This window comes from Aethalodelphis obliquidens, unplaced genomic scaffold (assembly GCF_003676395.1).
Source record: "Aethalodelphis obliquidens isolate GAN/ISIS:26980383/991018 unplaced genomic scaffold, ASM367639v1 scaffold38, whole genome shotgun sequence".
Taxonomy (NCBI): domain Eukaryota; kingdom Metazoa; phylum Chordata; class Mammalia; order Artiodactyla; family Delphinidae; genus Aethalodelphis; species Aethalodelphis obliquidens.
In genome coordinates this window covers 19,102,302-19,119,537 of record NW_020837982.1, presented here as the reverse complement: position 1 = coordinate 19,119,537, position 17,236 = coordinate 19,102,302, and the positions used below count along the sequence as shown (strand labels likewise).

The window sequence follows — 17,236 nt, the reverse complement described above, 5'->3', positions numbered from 1 at the left end:
ATATATATACACACACATATACATATATATACACACACATATACATATATATACACACACATATACATATATATACACACACATATACATATATATATATATATATATATACACACAGAAACAAAACAATCAAGCAAGACAAAATAATAATAGTTTAGCCATAAAACAAAGTCAAGGACATTTATTTCCCTCTCAAGGGCTGTAGACAAGATTCTGAGCCATATCCTTGAACTGTTTTGCCTGTACTAAAACTGCCACCAGGTGGAAGAAGTTAATTGCATACTGACCACCAGCATGTAGACCCCAGCATAGTTGGAACCAGAAGGTTGATAATGTTAATTTCCAAAACATTACCCTGTCACCTCACCACGAACCAATCAGAAGAATGTCCACGAGCTGATCACATACCCTACAACCCTCACCCCAGCACTGTCCTTTAGAGGGACAAAATGGTAAGTCACAATATATCTTACTGACTTCCATATAAAGTTAACAAAGCAGAGTGAGGGGCTTCCCTGGTGGCACAGTGGTTAAGAATCCGCTTGCCAAAGAAGGGGACACAGGTTTGAGCCCTGGTCCGGGAAGATCCCACATGCCGCAGAGCAACTAAGCCCGTGAGCCACAACTATTGAGCCTGCACTCTAGAGCCCGCGAGCCACAACTACTGAGCCTGCATGCTGCAACTACTGAAACCTGTGCTCCGCAATAAGAGAAGCCACCGCAATGAGAAGCCCGCGCACCGCAAGGAAGAGTAGCCCCTGCTCGCTGCAACTAGAGAAAGCCCACGTGCAGCAACAAAGACCCAATGCAGCCAAAAATAAAAATAAATTAAATTAAATTTTAAAAATCAAGTTAAAAAAAAAGAATAGCAAGAGTAAGGAGATGTTAGGGAGGAAAAACTTAAAAAAAAAAAAAGGCTGGTGTATCAGTGTGAGGTAAAGTTAGTCTTGGTAACCACTTCATTGGGCTGTTAGGAGGGCATTTATATCATGGAACAGTGCTTGGTACTTAGTAAGTATTAAATAAATATTAGTTGTTGCCATTACTATTCATATCACCGCCCTCCTCAAAGCCTGACAAAACCAAGCTTCCAGTCTTCATGCTGCCACGAAAGCCCTGAGCATCATTGAGGCCCCTCATGGGCAACGTGGAAGTTAGTGCCTGTTTCCCAGGGCTGCTGTGACAATTACACAAAGGTGTGGATGGGAAAGTGGTTGTTAAGAAGCATGAGGGGTTATTACTATCTTGAGTGTTTTCCAAAAGAAAGTTAAATACAGGAAAGCCCAATTAGTTTCAAAGAAGAAAAATTCTATACACTCTTCACTTTCATTTCACTATTTTTTTTTTAGGTATAAAAATTATATTTATTTCAACCAAGGAAAGGAATCACAAGTTACGATTATTTTTTTTTCTTTTGCGGTACACGGGCCTCTCACTGCTGTGGCCTCTCCCGCCGCAGAGCGCAGGCTCCGGACACGCAGGCCCAGCGGCCATGGCCCACGGACCCAGCCGCTCCGTGGCATGCAGGATCCTCCCGGACCGGGGCACGAACCCACGTCCCCCGCATCGGCAGGCGGACCCCCAACCACTGCGCCACCAGGGAAGACCACAAGTTACGAATTTTAAAAGCTGACCAACATCACAAAATCTGTAACTGCCTGACACACGTCTGTAATACTTTTTTTTTTGAATTTTTGAATTTTATTTTATTTTTTTATATAGCAGGTTCTTTTCATTATTAAGATCCATATTCAGTCTTTGCTCCATTTCTGCCAGCAAAAAGGCACTTTGCAGGTATGTTCTTTGCACGAGATGCTGAATAAGAGGCCATTTCAGAGCCAGGCCTTAAAAACTACAAGTCTTAAAAACTAACAGGGACTTCCCTGGTGGTCCAGTGGTAAAGAATCCGCCTTACAATGCAGGGGACACAGGTTCGATTCCTGGTCAGGGAACTAAGATCCCACATGCCTCGGGGGCAACTCAGCCCACGCACCACAACTACTGAGCTCGGGTGCCGTGGAGACTGCGTGCCACAACTAGAGAGAGAAAACCTGCACACCACAACTAGAGAGAAGCCCACGTGCTGCAATGAAGAGCCCGCGCAGCGATGAAAGACCCAGCATGCCTCAACGAAGATCCCACAACTAAGACCTGACGCAGCCAAAATAAATAAATAAATAAAAATTAACAAAGGGAGTTTCAGAAAGAATTGAAGATCTAAGGGTTAGAGAGAATGTTGTGCATCATAAAATATTTAAAATAACCTACCCTAAATAATCTAAACTATTTAAACAATCTGTTACAATCACAAACAATTTAAAATAATCCAATTTGATAGGATGGTAAGTTGAGAGTGGTCACAAGATCTTATCTTCTGATGCAAAATTGGGACTGGTGTGAATATAACAGTTTCCAACTTCTGTCCATGATTAAAATAAATTTTTTCTTGCATGTGTTACTCGAACACAGAAGCTTTAGAAATTGTTTCCACATTCCACAACCTACAGGAAGGACATTATTTCTAGAGGGTTATCTTAGTTGATAGTTTGTTGCTCTGGAGGGCATCTTGTAACTGAGTCTCTGTATTCTTAATAGATACTTCCAAGATTTATCTGTTACATCTGACCACAAGGATCACTGGCCTCGTTCTCTTTTCCCAAATGCATGATGGAAAATGTCCAACTCTCCTGGGTTTATTATTTAACAATGAGCTTGAGAGTTTAAATGAAGAGTGTGAACTCTGCTGATTAAGAAATTGTGATCATTCAACCTGCTCAGGACAGAAGCTGATACTTGTTGCATCTAGAAAAACTTTTTCCCTAAGACATAACAGTTTTAGTGTTTTATGTAGTGGGCACTACTAATTTCAAACTGAAACCAAATAATACTCTTGGAATTACTTTATTAACAATTCTGGTTGGAAAGTTGTAACATGATTTGACGAAATTTTAACATTTCAGGATATTAATCACCACACTTTTCTTATCTAAAATAGCCAGGGAGGGACTTCCCTGGTGGCACAGCACTTACGAATCCGCCTGCCCTTGCAGGGGACACGGGTTCGATCCCTGGTCCGGGAATATCCCACACGCCACGGAGCAACTAAGCCCATGCGCCACAATTATTGAGCCCATGCGCCACAATTACTGAGTCCGCGTGCCACAATTACTGAGCCCGCATGCCTAGAGCCCGTGCTCCGCAACAAGAGAAGCCACTGCAACGAGAAGCCTGTGCACCACAATGAAGAGTAGCTCCCGCTCGCCACAACTAGAGAAAGCCTGTGTGCAGCAACAAAGACCCAACGCAGCCATAAATAAATAAATAAATAAACAAAATAATAAGGAGGGACTTCCCTGGTGGTCCAGCGGTTAAGACTCCGCGCTCCCAGTGCAGGGGGCCTGGGTTCGATCCCTGGTCAGGGAACTAGATCCCACATGCCTCAGCTAAGTGCCCGCGTGCTGCAACTAAGACCCAGCACGGCCAAATAAATAAATAAATATTTTAAAAAATAATAAGGAAAATAACATGCTAGTGAGGATGTGGAGAAACTGGAACACTCATACACTGCTGGTGGGAAAGTAAGATGGTACAGCTGCTGTGGAAGACAGTCTGGAGGCTCCTCAAAAGGTTAAACATAAAGTTACCATGGACCCAACAATTCCATCCCTAGGTATATTCCCAAGAGAACTGAAAACAGCCTCACAAAAGTTTATAGGCTTGGGCTTCCCTGGTGGCACAGTGGTTGAGAGTCCGCCTGCCGATGCGGGGGACACGGGTTCGTGCCCCGGTCTGGGAAGATCCCACATGCCGCCGAGCGGCTGGGCCCGTGAGCCATGGCCGCTGGGCCTGTGCATCCGGAGCCTGTGCTCCGCAACGGGAGAGGCCACGTCAGTGAGAGGCCCGCGTATCGCAAAAAAAATAAAAAAATTTATAGGCTAGAACAAATAATTCTAAAATTTGTATGGAACTGCAAAAGATCCTGAATAGCCAAAAAATCACCCCACCAAAAAAACCCCAAAAAATCTTGAGAAAGAAGAACAAAGCTGGAAACTGGAGGCAGCACGGCGTGACTCCAAACTGTATCCCAGAGCTAGGGTGATTAACAGTGTGGTATTGGTATATAAACAGACACCTAGATCAGTGGGACAGAATTAAGAGCCCAGAAGTAAACCCTCTCAGACATGGTCAATTAACCTACGACAGAGGAGCCAAGAATATATGATGGGGAAAGGACGGTCTCTTCCAAAAATGGTGTTGGGGGCAATCCCTGGCCGTCCAGTGGTTAGGGCTCCGAGCTTCCACTGCAAGGGGCGTGGGTTCAGTTCCCGGTCGGGGAATTAAGATTCCACATACCACATGGCACGGCCCAGGAAAAAAAAAAAAAAACAGGGTGGGGAAAACTGGACAGCTACATGCAAAAGAATGAAACTGGACTACTTTGTTACGTCACACACAAAAAGACTTGAACTTAAGAGCTGAAATCACGTTTCAGCTAAACCACACAATTTCCACATCAAGCAACGTGGGTATTGAATCTTATATTTAAAAAACAGAAACTTTTTTTTTTAATTTAACCATTTTTTGGGCAGCAGCTTAAATCTCCACTCATTTCTTTTCGTTCCAGTTGGGCTGCTGGAATTTGCCCCCCGCACGAGTGATTCAGTGGTCAACTTGCATGTGGTTTATCCACGGACTCTGGGGCTCCCCTTCCCTGACTCTGTCCTCGCTTTTCAGTGGCTTTAGTTTTTCTGTGCTCTGTTCTCTAATTCTTCAGTCCAGAAAGACTGTGCGTTTTCTATCAGAGCTTCAACCTCCCTGTTCGGGCTCCTGCTAGCGTGGTCTGTCCTCAGTCTATAAGCCATAAAAAACAGGTCTCTTCCTCGGGGCAGGTCCCTTCGTCCAAGCGTCTACTTCCTCACAATTGGGCTCATTCTCCAATGCCTTCAGGTATTTGTGTTTGCATTCTGACAAGAGTTCATAGTTGTTATCTGAGAGAGGATTATAGGATATACTTGACCATGTTGAAAGCACAATTCCATGGATGTTTACATTAAAAAAAAATTGAAAACTAAACAAAACAAACAAAAAACAGACATAGAGAATAACATTTTAGGCCATGTTAGTCCCATGGATAGTGGGAAATGCCTTTTGAGACAAATACCTGACCATATCACTTTTTTTTTTTTTTTTTTGCGGTACGGGGGCCTCTCACTGTTGTGGCCTCTCCCGTTGCGGAGCACAGGCTCCGAACGCGCAGGCTCAGCGGCCATGGCTCACGGGCCCAGCCGCTCCGCGGCATGTGGGATCCTCCCGGACCAGGGCACGTGTCCCTTGCATCGGCAGGCGGACTCTCAACCACTGCGCGACCAGGGAAGCCCCATATCACTTATTTTTAAACTGGCCAGCTCTTGCCCATCCTTCTACTCTTAGGTCAGGCATAGGAAACATTTCCAGATCCCCTCCACTGCAACCGCCTGGGAAGGGTTAGGGTGAGAGGTGTCTTGGAGGGTTTTCATGTTACCTGGACTTTCCTCTATCTCTGCAATTTCATACTTCAGTCATCCCTCAGTATCCTCAAGGGACTGGTTCCAGGACGCTCTGTAGATACCCAAACCTGCAGATACTCGAGTCCCTTATATAAAGTGGTATATAACCTACCCACATCCTCCCGTATACCTAAATCACCTCTAGATTACTTATAATACCTGTTACAATGTAAATGCTGTGTAAATAGTTGTAAGTACAACGTAAAAGCTATGTAAGCTGTGGCCAGTGCACAGTTTGCTTTTTGGAAATTTCTGGCATTTTTTTTCAAATATTTTCCATCCGAGGTTGCTTGAATCCTTGGATGTGGTACCTATGGATACACAGCAATGGCTGTACTGAAACTGCCTGCTAGTGTTCCTATTTATCCCACTACACTGTGGGATTCTTAAAGTAGGATATTGTCAATCATTTCAATGCCCAGCAACTTCCAGATCAATTGCTAATGTTTCTTTTTTTTTATTTTGCTGCGCTGCTCTGCGGCATACGGGATCTTAGTTCCCCAACTAGTGATTGAACCCAAGTCCCCTGCAGTGGAAGCGTGGAGTCTTAACCACTTGACTGTCAGGGAAGTCCCTGTTTCTCAAGCCCTTAATTAAACAACAGGCACGTACTAAGGGCTTGGCATGCATTACCATTTATTCTGTGCTGTAACCCTTTAATGTAAGCACTGAGTTGGTGTCACCCCAATTTTAACAGATAAGCAATCTGCCTCATGTTACCCAGGCAGAAAGTGGTGGAGCCAGAACTGAAGGTTAAGAGTCTGACTTGTTTTCTGGGTGGATGCATGAATGGAACTTCCGGACCCGTTTTCTAGATGCTGTGGAACTTGAGCAAGTCCCCTTTCCCCACCTTAGAACATTTTGTCATTTCAAGTTTTAGTGATTTTTTAAGTATGAAATACTACGATTAATTCTTATTATAAAATAATTCAAATGCCATAGATGAAGTTGTCCCTCAGCAGACATTAACTATGATTGATTTGTTTGTTTCTCCCAGCCCTTTAATAGATACTCACATACAGTATTATTTTTCGGTAAATGTCACCATACTATCTGTATTTTTCGGCAACTTGTTTTATTCATGTATGTCTTATAGACTTTCCATATTAGTACTTAGAAACCTAGGTCATTTTTTTACAGCAGCATAGCATTCCCTAGAATGCCTAGTTAATAGTTTACTCAATCATTTGCCTATTAATGGTCATTTAGGGTGTTTTCAGCTTTTTTCCCATTAGAAAAAAAATGCCGTAGTAAACAGTTTCATCCATGACTCTTCTCGGAACTGCTTTTCAAGGATATATCGTGTTTTAATTTATTTATGTATGAGGCTGTTACAGGGCATTTCAAATCATTATTTATAATCCAAGTAGAGAGCACAGAAATTCTCCCAAGGTTGGATGACCATACTGATAAAAAATGTGATCAATAGATATTAGGGGCCTGAATTCTAAGGGCGTTCTTTTTTTTTTCTTAATATTTATTTATTTATTTGGTTGCGCCGGGTCTTAGTTGCAGCAGGCGGGATCCATAGCTGCACATGCGAACCCTTGGTTGCGGCATACAAGTGCGATCTAGTTCCCTGACCAAGGATGGAACCTGGGCCCCCTGCATTGGGAGTGCAGAGTCTTATCCACTGCGCCACCAGGGAAGTCCCTAAGGGCACATTCTTGAAACCGAATCATATTTACAAGAACAGTAAAACTAAAATACTCGTGACATTGAATATTAATAGAGGTGAATCACATATAATTTGTAACTCCTAACTATTTCTGAGTTTACTTTTTATTAAACGGATACACCTTTCTTTAACATATCCATAACGTGCCTTACTTCACCTGTGTTTTATTCTGAGAATGATCTTATTAGATTCTCCTATAAAAGTTTGTTTGGGTTAATTAATTAGATAAACATTTATTTTTGAGAACCTGCATATAACTAGTACTACTCTGGGCACTGGGCGATACTGACGTTAATAAAACACAAAAATCATTACCGTCATGGAGTTTTCATGCTACGTTGGGAATAGTTAATTAAAAAACAGGGCAGGGAAGTCTGGTGGTCCAGTGGTTAAGACTCCTCCCTCCCTATGCAGGGGGCCCGGGTTCCATCCCTCGTCAGGGGACTGGAGCCCACATGCATGCCACAACTGAGTCCACATGCCAACTAAAGATCACGCATAGGGCAACAAAGATCCCACGTGCCGCAACTAAGACCCGGTGTAGCCAAATAAATAAACAAATATTAAAAGAACAAGGAAATAAATTCTTTGGGTAAGGAGATGAAGGATTTAGGGGGCTCGTGAGGTCCAGTAGGGTGGAGGAGAAGGCCTCGCTGGGCAGGCGGCGTCTGATAAAGCCACGGGCTGGGGTCGGGCAGGCTTCAGGCGGAGGGGCTGCAAGCACCAAGGCCCTAGGCCAGCGTGCCGGCCAGTGTCCCGACCACAGAAGCTTCACCCCACACCCCTCCAGCCGGGCCCTGAGCTCTAACTGCCGCGACAACATCTTTATTTCTCCGTCTTTTAGCTGCGGAGGTGGGCCGGCGCGGGACGCAGTGAAAAGCCCTCGAGAAGCTGGCACCTGTCTTCACGGACCTCCCGCACCTGCGGGGTCCGCCAGCAGGTGCACAGCCCACCCGGAGGACGCGGGACTCGAGCTCCCGGAGCCGTGAATGTGCGGCTAGCGAGCCGGACGGCGACGCCTCGGCGAAACCTGATACAGCGCGCGAGTCTGTGGTTCCCTGCTTCCTATCGGGAAGTCCAGAGTCCACGTGCGGCAAGCCTGACCGGATTCACCGCACTGCGACCCGGTGGGGACCAGCGACCGCCGCCCCCCAACCCCGCCAGCTCCGCCCCTGCGGCAGCGCCCGCCGGCGCAAACAGGTCCAGTCCCGCCTCGCCTCCTCGGAGGGCGGGACGTCACGCGGCCGCCGCTGACCAATGGCGGGGGCGAAGGGGCGGAGCCTCTCCAGCTCCACCCATCGCCTGCCCGAGCCCATGGGGGAGGGGGCGGCGGGCGAGCCGCCGGCGGCTGGCGCATGCGCGGCGCGCCCCGGCGGCGATGACGTAGCGCTGTTGCGGCCTCGGCTACCCGCGAGCGCAGCGCGGGCGGCGCCCGCCACCCCGGTCGCGAGACTCCGCTTTGTTCCGGGCCTGTCCCTTGGCCGTGCCGCCCGCAGCCCCGCGTCGCGCTGGCGTCGTCCTCGTCTCCGCCGGCGCCCCGGCGCGAGCCGGACGGCGAGGCCATGGACGCGGAGCTGGTGGTGACGCCTCCGGGCTGTGCGCACCTGGGCAGCTTCAAGGTGGACAACTGGAAGCAGAACCTGCGCGCCATTTATCAGTGCTTCGTGTGGAGCGGCTCGGCGGAGGCCCGCAAGCGCAAGGTGCACCCCCTGCAGCGCGGCTCTGCTTTGGGGGGGGGACTCGCGCTTCGCCGTCCCCTCCCCCACCTCCTGCACGCCGGGCGGGGGCGGGGTGGGCGCGGCCGTGCGTGCGGGGGGGGCGGTCTCTCCCGGAGCTGCCGGGTAGGAGGGGGAGGGTCCCCGACGCTGCAGCGCGGGGCGTGTCTTAGGGACCCTCCGGGCGGGGTGGGGCCGGGGATGGAGGCGCTGAGAGGGGGAGGACGCAGCTGCCGAGGCCTGTGCCGCCCACGCTGTGCAAAGCCTCCGCTGCCCTGGCTGGTGCCTGGGGGTTGCTGGGTCGGAGGCTCGGGGTCACCGGGATGCGGGTACAGCCGCCGAGCGCCCAGAGTTCGCAGGGCCGCCCGCCCCGCCCTCTGAGTGCGGGCCGCCCCCGGGCCCAGGTTCCGCAGGGACGTTCCGGGACGCGCCAGCTTCCCCCAGGTGTGCACGGGCGCGGGTGCAGAGCGCCGCGAGTCTTAGAAACTAGCCGGCTCTGCCGCTTAGAGTCGCGTGTTTCTCAGCGCGGCGGGGATTGGGGAGGGGGTCCCCTGTGGCTGCGCAGGAGCGGGTTTAAAGGAAGGACTGTCTAAAGGCAGGTGGGACTGGGGCGCCTCCCTGAGGTACTGAGGGAACGGTACACAGTGTCCTGTTTTTCGGGCGTAGGTACCATCTAAGCGATTAGGCTTATTAGTGACTTGGAAATCAGAAAATGACATTATTTATCTTACCTGAAGAAACTGTTTTTACCGTGTAACGCGATTTTACAGTTCGCAGCCTGAGGGCAGGCGCTGTGTTAGGCAGTGTCCACCTTGAGTAGCATTTTTTATGGGAAAACTAACATCTGCTGAGCATGTAGAGAATGTTAAGCACCAGTTTTCTTTATTTTTATCAGTATTGGTGTTGGGAAGCACTGCCTGTTAGGATGAACTTAAATCGGAGATGAAACAGATTTCTACGAGGATGGGAGTGAGATTCTTGCTGGTGGAATTTTGTGCCCTTAAAATGAAATCGCCTAGTTGATAACTTTTTCAGGAGATAATCGTGTTACTGCTCCATATTGTTTGTTGGTCAGTATGCATGTGACCCATCTCCACATTGGGTTGAGGCGGGAGCCCCTGCCCTTTTTACTCTTTCTCTCCTTGTCAACCCCCACCCCTGTAAGTTTTAACTTGAGTCAAGTTTAACCCATCATTAACTTTGCCGAATTTCCTGAGGAAAGGATCACTTTTTCTTTTTTGCTCATATGTGGCTTGGATTAATCTTCAAATGTCAGTTGCTTAGTTTGAAAGCTGATGAACCACGTCTGTATTACTCACTAGTAAGAACTTGAGCTATAGACAGACAAGTGGTGTGAGAACCTGTTTCCGAACTCGGGTCTGTCTTGCTGCAGTGCTTTATGGTCGTATCCCAGCAGTGAACCCTTATGTCCTCCATCTGTCATTCCCTGAACGTGCATTTCTACAACCCTAGTGTCCCAGCCAAAGAGGATTTGGTTTGAGGAATGGTGAACAGTGAGTAAGGCACGTTTGGCAGTTTGCAGAGGTTTCTCAGCAGATGTGCAGGCTTAGTAGTTTGGTTTTAACACCAGGAAGTTGTCTATAAAATATTTCAACCTAAGTTAAGCTTCTTTGAGGTTGCTCAAAGAAGCTGCAGTGAGGTCTCAACTACAGTGAAATTACAGGGGTTAAAACTCCGTCTCCTCTAAGTAGAGGTGGTTTATGATTTTTATATCCAAACTTTGATTTTTCTTTTCATGGACACAGTGAGAAGAGCGTGATCAGATTTGATAATTTTCTGAACGGAAAAATGTTCCCCGATTGAGGACTCAGAGCTACTGGATGTCTCTGGCATGTGTCTTACCACTTGAGGGTTTGTGTGTGAAAATGGAAACGGGAAATGAAGACATCAGGAATTTTCAGTTCTTCTGTTTTTTATAACTTAATCCAGTCTGTGTTCTATTTTGAATATAAAGACACTTTGAGGGACAGGTAATGTTGTTTTAAATAATCCCTTCTGTCTTCTTGAACGGTTTCTGTGATTCTAAAATTTTCCAGCAGTTTGTCCTCAAAAATACGGAGCACTTCTTGTAGCCGTGGTAAATATTTTTACCAAAGTACGTCACCACAAAGTGGAGAAGCTTTGGCACTTTCAGACGATTACTGATTTTGGTTTAATTTGGACAGTAATCTGGAGGACAGGAAACCGTCTTGAAGGTTTCTTGGCACAGAATTTGGGGACTAAGGCAACCCTTTGTGTAGAAAATCTATGAGAGGTTTTTTGTTTGAGAAAAGGGGCTGGAGAGAAGGGACTGTTTCTAGATGCTCTCAGGCACAGAAGTCAGACCTTGTCTGCTCCAGCATTTTTTCTGTTTCTGCCTTTGTGGGCTTAATGCTACTATTTAAAGAACTATGGACCGGGCACCCTGTGGAAGAAAGTGGGCTGATTCCATATTTTTTTAGATCTCCCATTTTCTCTTCAGTCCAGAGTCAACTAACTCTTTTTTTCTTTTTTACTGAAGTATAGTTGATTTACAACACTGTGCCAATCTCTGCTGTACAGCAAAGTGACTCAGTTTACACATATAGACATTCTTTTTTTAAATATTTTTTTCTGTTATGGTTTACCCCACGAGACTGGATATAGTTCCCTTTGCTCTACAGTAGGACCTTGTTGTTTATCCATTCTAAATGTAATAGTTTGCATCTACCAACCCCACACTCCCAGTCCATCCCTCTCCCTCCCCACCTCGGCAACCACAAGTCTGTTCTCTATGTCTGTGAGTCTGTTTCTGTTTGGTGTATAGGTTCGTATGTGCCATATTTTAGATTCCACATATAAGTGATGTTATATGGTATTTTTCTTTTTCTGACTTCACTTAGTATGATAATCTCTAGGTCATCCATGTTGCTGCAAATGATATTATTTCGTTCTTTTTTGTGGCTGAGTAGTATTCCATTGTATATACGTACCGCATTTTCTTTATCGGTTCATCCGTTGATGGACATTTAGGTTGTTTTGCCTTGGCTATTTTGAATAGTGCTGCTGCTATGAACATACAGGTGCATGTATCTCTTTTTTTCCTTTTTTTTTTTTTTTTTTTGCGGTATGCGGGCCTTTCACTGTTGTGGAGCACAGGCTCTGGACGCGCAGGCTCAGCGGCCATGGCTCATGGGCCCAGCCGCTCTGCGGCATGTGGGATCTTCCCGGACCGGGGCACAAACCCGTGTCCCCTGCATTGGCAGGCGGACTCTCAACCACTGCGCCACCAGGGAAGCCCTTGCATGTATCTTTTTTTTAACATCTTTTTTGGAGTATAATTGCTCTACGATGGTGTGTTAGTTTCTGCTTTATAACAAAGTGAATCAGTTATACATATACATATGTTCCCATATCTCTTCCCTCTTGCATCTCCCTCCCTCCCACCCTCCCTGTCCCACCCCTCTAGGTGGTCACAAATCACTGAGCTGATGTCCCTGTGCTATGCGGCTGCTTCCCACTAGCTATCTACCTTACGTTTGGTAGTGTATATATGTCCATGCCACTCTCTCACTTTGTCACAGCTTACCCTTCCTGCTCCCCATATCCTCAAGTCCATTCTCTAGTAGGTCTGTGTCTTTATTCCCGTCTGGCCCCTAGGTTCTTCATGACCTTTTTTTTTCTTTTTTTCTTAAATTCCATGTATATGTGTTAGCATACGGTATTTGTTTTTCTCTTTCTGACTTACTTCACTCTGTATGACAGACTCTAGGTCCATCCACCTCACTACAAACAACTCAGTTTCGTTCCTTTTTATGGCTGAGTAATATTCCATTGTATATATGTGCCACATCTTCTTTATCCATTCATCTGTTGATGGACACTTAGGTTGCTTCCACATCCTGGCTATTGTAAATAGAGCTGCAATGAACATTTTGGTACATGACTCTTTTTGAATTATGGTTTTCTCAGGGTGTATGCCCAGTAGTGGGATTGCTGGGTTGTATGGTAATTCTATTTTTAGTTTTTTAAGGAACCTCCATACTGTTCTCCATAGTGGCTGTATCAATTTACATTCCCACCAGCAGTGCAAGAGTGTTCCCTTTTCTCCACATCCTCTCCAGCATTTATTGTTTCTAGATTTTTTGATGATGGCCATTCTGACTGGTGTGAGATGATATCTCATTGTAGTTTTGATTTGCATTTCTCTAATGATTAATGATGTTGAGCATTCTTTCATGTGTTTGTTGGCAATCTGTATATCTTCTTTGGAGAAATGTCTATTTAGGTCTTCTGCCCATTTTTGGATTGGGTTTTTGTTTTTTTGTTATTGCGCTGCATGAGCTGCTTGTAAATTTTGGAGATAAATCCTTTGTCAGTTGCTTCATTTGCAAATATTTTCTCCCATTCTGAGGGTTGTCTTTTGGTCTTGTTTATGGTTTCCTTTGCTGTGTGAAAGCTTTGAAGTTTCATTAGGTCCCATTTGTTTATTTTTGTTTTTATTTCCATTTCTCTAGGAGGTGGGTCAGAAAGGATCTTGCTGTGATTTATGTCATAGAGTGTTCTGCCTATGTTTTCCTCTAAGAGTTTGATAGTGCCTGGCCTTACATTTAGGTCTTTAATCCATTTTGAGTTTATTTTTGTGTATGGTGTTAGGGAGTGTTCTAATTTCATCCTTTTACATGTAGCTGTCCAGTTTTCCCATCACCACTTATTGAAGAGGCTGTCTTTTCTCCACTTCTTGCCTCCTTTATCGAAGATAAGGTGACCATATGTGCGTGGGTTTATCTCTGGGCTTTCTATCCTGTTCCATTGATCTATATTTCTGTTTTTGTGCCAGTACCATACTGTATTGATTACTGTAGCTTTGTAGTATAGCCTGAAGTCAGGGAACCTGATTCCTCCAGCTCTGTTTTTTGTTCTCAAGATTGCTTTGGCTATTCGGGGTCTTTTGTGTTTCCATACAAATTGTGAAATTTTTTGTTCTAGTTTCGTGAAAAATGCCAGTGGTAGCTTGATAGGGATTGCATTGAATCTGTAGATTGCTTTGGGTAGTAGAGTCATTTTCACAATGTTGATTCTTCCAGTCCAAGAACATAGTATATCTCTCCATCTATTTGTATCATCTTTAATTGTGTCTTATCATTTTCATCAGTGTCTTATCATTTTCTGCATACAGGTCTTTTGTCTCCTTAGGTAGGTTTATTCCTAGATATTTTATTCTTTTTGTTGCAGTGGTAAATGGGAGTGTTTTCTTAATTTCACTTTCAGATTTTTCATCATTAGTGTATAGGAATGCCAGAGATTTCTGTGCATTAATTTTGTATCTCGCTACTTTACCAAATTCATTGATTAGCTCTAGCAGTTTTCTGGTAGCATCTTTAGGATTCTCTGTGTATTGTATATTTTCTTTTTTTTTTTTTTGGCGGTACGCGGGCCTCTCACTGTTGTGGCCTCTCCCGTTGCGGAGCACAGGCTCCGGACGCGCAGGCCCAGAGGCCATGGCTCACGGGCCCAGCCGCTCCGTGGCATGTGGGATCTTCCCAGACCGGGGCACGAACCCGTGTCTCCTGCATCGGCAGGTGGACTCTCAACCACTGCACCACCAGGGAAGCCCTATAGCATCCTTTTAAATTGTAGTTTTGTCCGGGTATAGCCCAGGAGTGGGATTGCTAGATGGTATGGTAATTCTATTTTTAATTTTCTAAGGAACCATCGTACTGTTTTCCACAGTGGCTGCACCAACTTACATTCCCACCGGCAGTGTAAGAGAGTTCCCTCTGCTCCACATCCTTTCCAGCATTTGTTATTTGTTTTTTATTCATTTGGCTGCACTGGATCTTAGTTGTGGCCCGTGAACTCTTAGTTGCGGCATGTGGGATCTAGTTCCCTGACCAGGGATCAAACCCGGGCCCCCTGCACTGGGAGCGTAGAGTCTTAGCCACTGGACCACCAGGGAAGTCCCCAGCATTTATTATTTGTAGAGGTTTTTAAAAAAATATTTATTTAATTTATTTTTTTGGCTGTGTCGGGTCTTCGTTGCGGCACGCGGGCTTCTCTCTGTAGTTGAGTTGTGGCAGGGGCTCCAGGGTGCGTAGGCTCTGTAGTTTGCAGCCCACGGGCTCTCTCGTTGAGGAGCGTGAGCTCAGTAGTTGTGGCGCGTGGGCTTAGTTGTCCCATGGCACGTGGGGTCTTAGTTCCCTGACCAGGGATCGAACCCGTGTCCCCTGCATGGATTCTTTACCACTGGACCACCAGGGAGTACCCTTGTAGAGTTTTTAATGATGGCCGTTCTGACCTGTTTGAGGTGGTACCTCACTGTAGTTTTGATTTGTGTTTCTCTAACAATTAGTGATGTTGAGCATCTTTTCACGTGCCTCCTGGCCATCTGTATGTCTTCTTTGGAGAGACGTCTCTTAAGGTCTTCTGCCTAGCTTTTGACTGGGTTGGTTGTTTTTTTGTTGTTGAGTCAGAGCCAACTAACTCTTAAGCCCAGGTTTCTATCTTGAGGAATTGAAATCATAATTTTTAAAGGCCATTTAAATAGTAGGTGTCAAACAGCAAGATACTAAATACCTGCCTTAAAATTTACAGTATTTGTAGATGTCCAGTGACAGTTCCTACACATAAGATAATTGTAGCCTAAACATACGTGAAGGAATGTGTAAATAATTCTAGATGCTGAGATGTTGGTTTTACTGAGAAAGATTAAAATTCATGAATCCACATAGTTTTAAAAAGTAATTGCAGAAGTGATGGTATGAATATGTTCTCAGTGTTTAAAAAGAGAACAGTTCAGGACTTCCCTGGTGGTCCAGTGGTTAAGACTCCACACTGCCAACGCAGGGGACACGTGTTCCATTCCTGGTTGGGGAAGATCCTGCATGCCGAGTGGTACTGCCAAAAAAAAAAAAACAGGGCTTCCCTGGTGGCGCAGTCGTTGGGAGTCCGCCTGCCAATGCAGGGGACGCGGGTTCGTGCCCCGGTCCGGGAAGATCCCACGTGCCGCGGAGCGGCTGGGCCCGTGAGCCATGGCCGCTGAGCCTGCGCGTCCGGAGCCTGTGCTCCGCAACGGGAGAGGCCACAACAGTGAGAGGCCCGCGTACCGCCAAAAAAAAAACAGAGAACACTTCAAAGCCATATACAGCAAAGTTATACATTTTTGTCTTTGTAAATATACGTGCTGTGTATACTGTTTCCTTTTTTCATTTGTTCCCAATGCATACAGATCTCACTCTGTTGAACTGTGCCATTAATATTCCATTGGCTGGAAATGGCATTGTGTGTTTTGCTCTCCCCCCACCCCCCAGGCTTTCAGTTTGGAGGATTTACTAGAATTTGTAAAACTTAAGCCTGGGAATCAGTTTTAAGAAGGAATAATCTTGGGCAAGACCCTTTTAACTGCATGAGTCTTGGTTTGCTGAGGGATTGAAATGTGATTTGTTTACTTGATACAAACCTGAGATGCATTTAAAAAGTGCAGTTTTATGTAAGGGAAACAGAGTAGAGAAATTTTTAAAAAGTGTAAAATATAAAAGTCTAAGATAACCTACTTTCATAGAGTACAAGTGGAATGCCCTAACTTCCATTTTGTATCATTACAAAGGGACAGTATAGCTTGTTAGCCTATGAACACTTGCCTAAGAGGAGGGAAGCTTTTGTAGTCAGTATTTCATTTTATTTTATTTTCAATTTATTTTATTGAAGTCTAATTGATTTACAATGTGTTGATTTCTGCTGTGCAACAAAGTTACATTCACACATGTATACATTCTTTTTCATATTTTTTTCATTATGGTTTATCACAGGACATTGAATATAGTTCCCTGTGATACACAGTAGGACCTTGTTTATCCATCCTATATATGCTAGCTTGGATCTGCTAATCCCAAACTCCCACTCCATCCCTCCCTCCCCCTTGGCAATTACAAGTCTGTTCTCTATGTCTGTGAGTCTGTATTGTAGATAAGTTCATTGTGTCGTCTTTTAAATTCCATATATAAGTGATATCATATTTGTTTTTCTGTTTCTGGGTAGTCAGTATTTTAGAAGCATGGTTCAAGCCTTTGGTTGTGGTGTGGAAAGGGAGGTCATTTCAGGTGGAAAATGGCCTTATTTATCTTGAGTCAGTGTTACTTTACTATGTGTTTTTTTTTTAATTTAATTTATTCAGTTTTGGCTGTGTTGGGTCTTCGTTGCTGCGCGCAGGCTTTCTCTAGTTGTGGTGAGCGGGGGCTACTCTTCATTGCGGTGCACGAGCTTCTCATTGCGGTGGCTTCTCGTTGCGGAGCACGGGCTCCTAGGCGTGTGGGCTTCAG

At 45.5% G+C, this 17,236-nt stretch overlaps 2 protein-coding genes across 6 annotated transcripts in view; both read left to right on the top strand.

Annotated features, from left to right (window-relative positions):
- The window catches only part of LOC113633174 (thyroid receptor-interacting protein 6-like), a 22,432-nt gene extending 13,793 nt beyond the window's left edge, over positions 1-8,639 (top strand). For both annotated transcript variants that reach the window (XM_027131333.1, XM_027131332.1), the window contains exon 2: positions 8,069-8,639. In XM_027131333.1, coding sequence (XP_026987134.1) covers positions 8,069-8,611 — 543 coding nt within the window. In that variant the 3' untranslated portion in view covers positions 8,612-8,639. The remainder of the gene's footprint in view (positions 1-8,068) is intronic.
- The window catches only part of USP22 (ubiquitin specific peptidase 22), a 34,681-nt gene continuing 26,025 nt past the window's right edge, over positions 8,581-17,236 (top strand). Inside the window, exon 1 of one of the 4 annotated variants that reach the window (XM_027131320.1) lies at positions 8,581-8,924. In XM_027131320.1, the coding sequence (XP_026987121.1) occupies positions 8,787-8,924 (138 nt within the window). In that variant the 5' untranslated portion in view covers positions 8,581-8,786. Of the gene's footprint in view, positions 8,925-9,246; positions 9,269-9,367; positions 9,384-17,236 lie in introns of those variants that run through there. The other 3 variants (XM_027131324.1, XM_027131322.1, XM_027131323.1) reach the window with 3 other exon arrangements.